Here is a 10,294-nt window from a genome sequence, read left to right as displayed (position 1 = left end):
AATCACTAGTACTTGTGATTATGCCCAAATTGCAAGCCTACACATGAAAAAAATATTTTCCAACCCAAAACCCACCAACAAGGGTCAACAACACCCACAACTAGCTTCAAACACCCATTTTTGAGCTAGATGGATTTTATCAAGAACATGCAATACCAAACCCTAACACCAAATTGAAAGAAGATAGGAGTTAGGACTTACCACTACTATCACCACGTAGCTAGAAGCAAGATGAACAATCTTAACTCTTGCACTTTAGAGAGATTCAACCTCCTTCACCTCCAATCTAAGCTTTCTCTCACTGGGAAATGGGTTTCTCACTTTAGAAAGTTTGAAAGTGTTTGAGTAGGTGAAAAAAGCAATTGAAATGAATCTAGAACTGATCCATCAGCTATAAGGCCGTCCATGTATGAAAAGACCAAATTGTCCTTCATTTAAAACCCTTAAAAATGTCATTTCATACCATGGAACTTCGTTCCAAATTAAGAACATCGTTCATTTTAAGAGGAACGTCGTTCTTGAAATGTCCTCTAACTCATTCTGTTCACTGGTACCCATTCCTTGATTACAATGTCGTTCCTGGTTTTGAAACGTCGTTCCTCCATCTAGAATGTCGTTCCTCCATCCTGGAACGTCGTTCCACACACAAAAAAACTGGGGTGTTACAACTCTCCCCCACTTGGACCCGATCGCGTCCCCGCGATCCACGCATCATGTAACGAGGGTAGATGTTCCAATACAAATTCCTCGGATTCCCAAGCACACTCGGACCCTTTTTGGTGACGCCATTGCAACTTGTAAGTCCGCATCCTCCTATTCCGAATCTCTTTAACCTTTTCATCAAGAATAGCAACCGGATCTTTTACATACTCTAGCTTGTTATTTAGAGTAATTTCATTCAACGGTACCCACATCGAGTTATCCGCAAGACATTTGCGAAGATAGGAAACATGGAATGGGTTATGGATTCCTGCAAGCTCTTCAGGTAACTCCATATGATAAGCAACTTCACCAACATGTGCAAACACTTTAAAAGGTCTAATAAATCTAGGAGCAAGTTTTCCCCACTTACGGAACCAAATTACACCCTTCTATGGCGACACATTAAGCATCACCATATCACCTTCATTAAATTCAATCAGCCGCCTACGCTTATCTGCATACGACTTTTGTCGATCTTGTGCCGTCTTGAGGAGAGCACGGATCACATCAATCTTATGGTTCATCTCAAGAACCACTTTGGTACCACCAACTTCCTTTTGACCCACCTCGCCTCAATAAATCGGGGTTCGGCATCGTTGCCCATAGAGCATCTCATACGGTGACATTCCAATACTAGCATGATAGTTATTATTGTATGAGAACTCAACCAATGGTAAATGTTCACCCCAACTTCAACCAAAGTCAATTACACACGCCCGAAGCATATCCTCCAAGGTTTGGATGGTCCTTTCGCTTTGACCATCCGTTTGAGGATGAAAAGCGGTGCTCAACTTCACTTGAGTACCCATTTCGGTATGAAACTTACCCCAAAATCGAGAAGTAAAACGCGTATCTCAATCCGAAACAATAGACACGGCACCCCGTGTCTCGAAATCACCTCTTTAATAAACAACCTCTCCAACATCTCTGGAGAAATGGCCTCGCGTATAGGAAGAAACAAGGAACTTTTCGTCAACCGATCAACGATTACCCAAATTGTATCATATTGGGTTCTCGCCATTTTTAGCAACTTAGTGATAAAATCCATGGTAAGATGCTCCCACTTCCACTTCGGGATCTCTAACGGTTGCACCATACCATAAGGCTTTTGATGCTCGGCCTTAACTTGCAAGCAAGTAACACATTGCTCAACATACTTAACCACATCACGCTTCATACCGGGCCACCAATACTCCTTCTTCAAGTCAAGATACATCTTTGTAGCACCTAGATGAATAGAATACTTCGATTTGTGTGCCTCATCGAGTAGCACCGTGAGGTGGCCACCCAATTTTGGCACCCACACTCGCACTTGAAAACACAACAACCTATACGTGCCTAGGACAAACGACTATGTTTGTCCTTGGATTCGCTCTTCACGCTTATAATTAACAATCGCCTCAATTTGAACCTCGCCGAGTTTCTCGAGAAAATCATTTGAAAGAATCGTTCACAACGATTTTACTCGTAAACTCGGAACTTGGTTCTTCCTACTTAACGTATTCGCAACCACATTAGTTTTAACTGGGTGGTAAAGTATCTCAAGATCATAATCCTTCAACAAATCCAACCATCGCCACTGACGGTTGTTTAAGTCCCGTTGATCAAAGAATTACTTTAGATTATTATGATCCGAATAAACGGTAGACTTAACACCATAAAGATAATGGCGCTAAATTTTCAACGCATGAACCACTGCTTCCAACTTAAGATCATGAGTCTGGTAGTTCTTCTCGTGCTCTTTTAATTGTCTCGAGGCATAAGCAATCACCTTACCCCTTTTCATAAAAACACAACCTTCCCACTAATCGATTCATCGCAATATACCACCATATCTTCCATCCCTTCCTGTAACACTAACACCGGAGCTTGGCACAATTTGTTCTTCAGTAATTGAAAAGCATTTTCTTGCACATCGCCCCATTCTAACTTCACATTCTTCCGAGTTAGTTTGTTAAGGATGAAGCAATCTTGGAAAAAACTTGAATAAACCGACGATAATATCCGGCCAATCCAAGAAAACTCCGGACCTCCATAGGTGTAGTCAGTCGTTCCCAACTTTTAACCGCTTCGATCTTCCCCAGATCCACTTTAATCCCCTCGTGATTCACAATATGGCCAAGGAATTATACCTCCCTTAACCAAAATCCACACTTGGAGAATTTTGCATACAACTTCTCCTTACGCAATGAGACGACCCGTCCTAATCATCCGGAAGAATACAATAACATATGGTTACATCGCGAGGTATTTGACCTCTATATGATAATTTTATATATATTGCATTCATTTTTAAAAAGACAAACTTTCATTACATCGAAAGTTGACAGGCATGCATACCCTTTCATAATATATCCAAACTATAAATGACTTAATAGTAATCTTGTTGAACTCAACGACTTAAATGCAACGTCTTTTGAAATATGCCATGAATGACACCAAGTAATATCTTTAAAATGAGCAAATGCACAGCGGAAGATTTCTTTCAAACCTGAGAATAAACATACTTTCAAGTGTCAACCAAAAGGTTGGTGAGTTCGTTAGTTTATCATAAACATTCATTTCCATCATATTAATAGACCACAAGATTTCATATATTTAATTGTACACGTAACCCGAGTATAAAATAACACGCGTAACCCGCGAATTAAAAATCCATCTCATATCAGGCATTTCGCATAAACTGCATAGAGATAAAAATCATTCATATGGTGAACACCTGGTAACCGACATTAACAGAATGCATCTAGAATATCCCCATCATTCCGGGACTCTCATCGAACATGGTAAAATCGAAGTACTAAAGCATCCGTAACCCGGATGGGGTTTGTTAGGCCCAATAGATCTATCTTTAGGATTCGCGTCAATTAGGATTTCTGTTCCCTAATTCTTAGATTACCAGACTAAAAAGGGTGATATTCGGTTTAATAATCCAACCATAGAATGTAGTTTTAAGTACTTGTGTCTATTTAGTCAAACATTTATAAAGCAGCACATGTATTCTCAGTCCCAAAAATATATATTGCAAAAGAATTTAAAAAGGGAGCAAATGAAACTCACGATACGATATTTTGTAGTAAAAATATGCATACAACGGAACTGAACAATGCAAGGTTGGCCTTGGATTCACGAACCTATATCAAGTATATATATTAACACACATAATAACAATTAACAAGTTTATATATTAATATTTATTAATAATAACTTAGTTACATCTAATTATATATTTTAAATAAATACCTAATATTTATATATTAGATGCATATTAAAGTGTTTTAATTAAAAAAAAAAAAAAATATATATATATATATATATATATATATATATATATATATATATATATATATATATATATATATATATATATATATATATATATATATATATATATATAATGTATTAAAGTTTATATATATTATTATATACTATAATGTATTAGAATTAATTTTTTTATACATAATCATTTTATTATCTATAATATATAGTTTCATAAAAATGTTTATTTGTTACAATAATAATGAAATATAATAATAATAATAATAATAATAATAATAATAATAATAATAATAACAATAATAATAATAATAATAATAATAATAATAATAATAATAATAATAATAATAATAATAATAATAATAATAATAATAATAATAATAATAATAATAATAATAATCAAATAATAAGAGTAATAATGATAACTACCTCTCAAGACAAAGTTCCAAAAATAAATGCCTATGCCTGGGCTTGAACCTGAGACCTCTCGCTAACCCTAAATACTCTCAACCATTCCACTGCACGTTACCTTCTTGGACTAATCCCACATTTAATCAATTTATCCTATTTCTTCATCGTACACCATAGGCATTTTATCATTTCATGTATATCAATTAACCATATGCTCGTACATCCTCCTCTTCTTTCTCATGGGTCTCGTTTCATTCAGCCTAACCGACATATTGGGTTTATCTCAGCCCACTTAGTAAAGTGAATATAGAACATAGTGGCCCAAGAATAACTACTTAATATAAATCGGCCCAACATGTATTCTGGCCCAACAGTTTCAATTGTTAAAAAATAAAACACCATAGCCTGGTTTAGAACCTAGGATCTCTAGCTTAAACACAAACACTCCAACCATCTGATCTACTATGCTTTTCTGTTATAATAATCATTTTGATTACTTTTCTATATATATCAGTTTTTATCATCATCATCATACCTTCATCATCATCGATCATACTTCATCTTCATCATCTTGTACCATCTATCATCCTCACATCGTTATCATCATCTTAAATTATCATCTATCCTCATCGTAACACCATCATCTTCATTACTAATATTAATATCATCATCAATTCATATGATCACAACGTCACTCGAGATCATCAACATAACCGTCATCAATTATCTAACATACTTATAATATCTATCATTTTATGTACCATTTATCAAATACCATCTTCTTTACTTATCAACACTTTGTAATTTATTATCGTATAACATTACCAATACTATTATCATACCCATAATTCTTTTTTATTGTGCTTAACATTTCCCTTCGATTATTCCAACAGAAAAGAAATGGGAGTTTGATCATACTTACACACAACAGCATCGTGGCCCAACAGAAACCCGAACTGGATCTCGGCTCAAATTCCTTTCGGCCCATCAGCAGTTCCTAAGCCCAACTTTTATTAAACCCAACATCCCTTACTAGTCCACTAGGTTTCGGTTAAAAAATAATAGGAAAAAGTAAACTGCAACAGCTGTATGATTGTACAAATCATCTCCTTTTTAATATTTAATCACAATTCCACAAGTGGGGTTATTTGCTTAGTAGATTGTCAGTTCAAAAGGTAAAAGGAAAGAATCCGTATAAAGTGATTTTAGAAAAGTTATTATCAAATGAAATCCACTTGCAGCAAACTTAATCATGGTTTCTTCTTAACACTTATAGTGGTGAAAGTGGTGGCGATCAAATGGGTTTAGGGTGGTGATAGGTTTCTCGTTGGTTTTAAATAAAAACAAAAACAATGTAGTAGCGATAGTGGTGGCGATGGAGACTGTTTATGTAGTAGTTTTAAACAGAAGATAGTCATAGCTGAATCATGGTGGCCTTTGGTGGTTGTTTTCAGTTTATAGAAATAGAATTATAGCGGATATAGTAGCTGTGACTAGTGGAGATGGTGATTGGATGGTGACCCGGTGGTGTTGAGGGTTAAACATGATGATGAAGTGTGGTGATTCGAAACACAAAACAGAATTTAAGAGAGAGAGAAGAGATATGGAGGATGGTGGATGTGATGGTTGTCCGGGGATGGTATAAGGTAGTTAAAGGGGTGATGGTTTTGTTTATCGAGAATGAAACAAAAAAAAATAGAAGTGGTTACAGGTGGTGACTCTTGGGTGATATTTGACCATGAACATCGTAGTAGTAGCAGTTAAAAGAACACAGAAAGCCGATAGTAATTTGAGCTTACTAGTAGTCATAGTGACGATTTACATGGTGATAAAATGATGGTTGTTTTTGGGGTTTCATTAGAAATAGAAAAACTAACTATGATGATGGTGGTCACGATGGGTGTCGACATGGGATGGGTTTTAGGTCACGAAAGGAGACATTCAAGTGGTGATGTTAAGGTGGGTGTTGTGCTGCAATCGTACAAGGAAATAAGAACAATAATAGTGGTAGTAGTGATCGGGGGTTTGTGATGAATTATGTTGATGGTTAACCGAAGTTGAAACAGAGAAAAAAATGATCATAAAGATGTGTTTATGAGTGGATCAATTAGAAGAAGAGATTAATAGCAGTAGTATTTTACTAGGTACAGAAAATAGGAAGTAACATGGCTTATGATTGATGCAATCATATATAAGATAGATAAGGAAACGTGCACATAAAATAATAATAAAAAAATAATATTAGCAGCCTCTTATTTCATCTCGTGAATTTAGATTGTTGCTATGTTACCGATGTCATTTTCACGGAGTGATATATCATATCCCGTTACTAATCAGTGACGGATAAAAGTCTTCAGAAAAATCTCATATTTTTAAATTAACTATATTTATTTATTTTGGTCATTGTGGTATAAAATTCGATCATAAATTATTAAATAAAAATTACATTAATTATTTACACCCAACCCCTAAACAGAAAATTTTAAAATTAAACAAATAGTTCCTAATTATATTTTTAATAAGCCTATAATTTATATAACTCATTTTTGGATCACCGTTTATTTTAAAATTATATAAGTTTGAATTCATCTTATTTAATATCAATCGGAACATCAAACGAGTATTACAATCATTAAATATTTATTTTTAATATACTTTATATATATGTATTTATTTTAGTAATAATATTATATTTTATTTTTATTTTACCTAGTTAACTAAAGCATATAGTATTTTAAATTTAGACTTCAAATATATACACATCTATATATATTGAAATATATATTTATCTATTTACAAATTGTTGTTCGTGAATCGTCGAGAACAGTCGAAGGTCAATTGAATATATGAAAACAGTTGAAAAATTTTGAAACTCAACGTTACAGACTTTGTTTATCGTGTCGAAATCATACAAAGATTAAGTTTAAATTTGGTCAGAAATTTATGGGTCATTACAGTACCTACCCGTTAAAGAAATTTTGTCTCGAAATTTGATTGGGATGCTAATTGCTAATAATAAATATGTTTTCATGACTCATACGAGTTGGAATTTAGAGCTTTATCACCATTGAGTAATAAGGATAAAATAATTCGATTATTCGAAGAGTACGAATGAAGCTATCACCAAAGAGTGAAATTAGGAATCAAAGATTCGTCTTAACTTTTGACATGGTAACGGTTGAATTCCGGAATTCAAGGAATTTAAAGAAAATCTTTGTAATCTATATAAGATTTTATCCTTCAGAAATTGAGGAAATTAGGAATCAAAGATTCGTCTTAACTTTTGACGTGGTAACGGTTGAATTCCGGAATTCAAGGAATTTAAAGAAAATCTTTGTAATCTATATAAGATTTGATCCTTCAGGTGGTGACTCTTGGGTGATATTTGACCATGAACATCATATTAGTAGCAGTTAAAAGAACACAGAAAGCATAAAGTAATTCGAGCTTACTAGCAGTCATAGTGACGATTTACATGGTGATAAAGTGATGGTTATTTTTGGGGTTTCATTAGAAATAGAAAAACTAACTATGATGATGGTGGTCACGATGGGTGTCGACATGGGATGGGTTTTGAGTCACGAAAGGAGACATTCAAGTGGTGATGTTAAGGTGGGTTTTGTGCTGCAATCGTACAAGGAAATAAGAACAATAACAGTGGTAGTAGTGATCGGGGGTTTGTGATGAATTATGTTGATGGTTAACCGAAGTTGAAACAGAAAAAAAAATGATCATAAAGATGTGTTTATGAAGTTAGTGGATCAATTAGAAGAAGAGATTAATAGCAGTAGTATTTGACTAGGTACAGAAAATAGGAAGTAACATGGATTATGATTGATGCAATCATATATAAGATAGATAAGGAAACGTGCACATAAAATAATAATAAAAAAATAATATTAGCAGCCTCTTATTTCATCTCGTGAATTTAGATTGTTGGTATGTTACCAATGTCATTTTCACGGAGTGATATATCATATCCCGTTACTAATCAGTGACGGATAAAAGTCTTCAGAAAAATCCCATATTTTTAAATTAACTATATTTATTTATTTTGGTCATTGTGGTATAAAATTCGATCATAAATTATTAAATAAAAATTACATTAATTATTTACTCCCAACCCCTAAAAGAAAATTTTAAAATTAAACAAATAGTTCCTAATTATATTTTTAATAAGCCTATAATTTATATAATTCATTTTTGGATCACCGTTTATTTTAAAATTATATAAGTTTGAATTCATCTTATTTAATATCAATCGGAACATCAAACGAGTATTACAATCATTAAATATTTATTTTTAATATACTTTATATATGTATTTATTTTAGTAATAATATTATATTTTATTTTTATTTTACCTAGTTAACTAAAGCATATAGTATTTTAAATTTAGACTTCAAATATATACACATCTATATATATTGAAATATATATTTATCTATTTACAAATAGTTGTTCGTGAATCGTCGAGAACAGTCGAAGGTCAATTGAATATATGAAAACAGTTGAAAAATTTTGAAACTCAACATTACAGACTTTGCTTATCGTGTCGAAATCATACAAAGATTAAGTTTAAATTTGGTCAGAAATTTATGGGTCGTCACAGTACCTACCCGTTAAAGAAATTTCCTCCCGAAAATTGATTGGGATGGTCATTGCTAACAATAAATATGTTTTCATGACTCATACGAGTTGGAATTTAGAGCTTTATCACCATTGAGTAATAAGGATAAAATAATTCGATTATTCGAAGAGTACGAATGAAGCTATCACCAAAGAGTGAAATTAGGAATCAAAGATTCGTCTTAACTTTTGACGTAGTAACGGTTGAATTCCGGAATTCAAGGAATTTAAAGAAAATCTTTGTAATCTATATAAGATTTGATCCTTCAGAAATTGAGGAAATTAGGAATCAAAGATTCGTCTTAACTTTTGACGTGGTAACGGTTGAATTCCGGAATTCAAGGAATTTAAAGAAAATCTTTTTAATCTATATAAGATTTGATCCTTCAGGTGGTGACTCTTGGGTGATATTTGACCATGAACATCGTAGTAGTAGCAGTTAAAAGAACACAGAAAGCAGATAGTAATTTGAGCTTACTAGCAGTCATAGTGACGATTTACATAGTGATAAAGTGATGGTTGTTTTTGGGGTTTCATTAGAAATAGAAAAACTAACTTTGATGATGGTGGTCACGATGGGTGTCGACATAGGATGGGTTTGGGTCACGAAAGGAGACATTCAAGTGGTGATGTTAAGGTGGGTGTTGTGCTGCAATCATACAAGGAAATAAGAACAATAATAGTGGTAGTGGTGATCGGGGGTTTGTGATGAATTATGTTGATGGTTAACCGAAGTTGAAACAGAGAAAAAAAAATGATCATAAAGATGTGTTTATGAAGTTAGTGGATCAATTAGAAGAAGATATTAATAGCAGTAGTATTTGACTAGGTACAGAAAATAGGAAGTAACATGGCTTATGATTGATGCAATCATATATAAGATAGATAAGGAAACGTGCACATAAAATAATAATAAAAAAATAATATTAGCAGCCTCTTATTTCATCTCGTAAATTTAGATTGTTGGTATGTTACCGATGTCATTTTCACGGAGTGATATATCATATCCCGTTACTAATCAGTGACGGATAAAAGTCTTCAGAAAAATCCCATATTTTTAAATTAACTATATTTATTTATTTTGGTCATTGTGGTATAAAATTCGATCATAAATTATTAAATAAAAATTACGTTAATTATTTACTCCCAACCCCTAAAAAGAAAATTTTAATATTAAACAAATAGTTCCTAATTATATTTTTAATAAGCCTATAATTTATATAACTCATTTTTGGATCACCGTTTATTTTAAAATTATATAAGTTTGAATTCGTCT

At 33.0% G+C, this 10,294-nt stretch overlaps 1 protein-coding gene across 1 annotated transcript; it reads right to left on the bottom strand.

Moving 5' to 3' along the window:
- Positions 1-662: 662 nt before the first annotated feature.
- On the bottom strand, positions 663-1,226 carry LOC139854358 (uncharacterized). The gene is made up of 2 exons (XM_071843666.1): positions 1,124-1,226; positions 663-1,006 (listed from the first exon to the last, which is right to left on the bottom strand). The coding sequence occupies exons 1-2, from the start codon at positions 1,224-1,226 to the stop codon at positions 663-665; spliced, it is 447 nt and encodes a 148-aa protein (XP_071699767.1).
- Positions 1,227-10,294: the final 9,068 nt, after the last annotated feature.

This window comes from Rutidosis leptorrhynchoides, chromosome 6 (genome assembly GCF_046630445.1).
Source record: "Rutidosis leptorrhynchoides isolate AG116_Rl617_1_P2 chromosome 6, CSIRO_AGI_Rlap_v1, whole genome shotgun sequence".
Classification (NCBI taxonomy): Eukaryota; Viridiplantae; Streptophyta; class Magnoliopsida; order Asterales; family Asteraceae; genus Rutidosis; species Rutidosis leptorrhynchoides.
The sequence above is the reverse complement of the archived record's forward strand: the minus strand, read 5'-3'. Positions and strand labels throughout refer to the sequence as shown.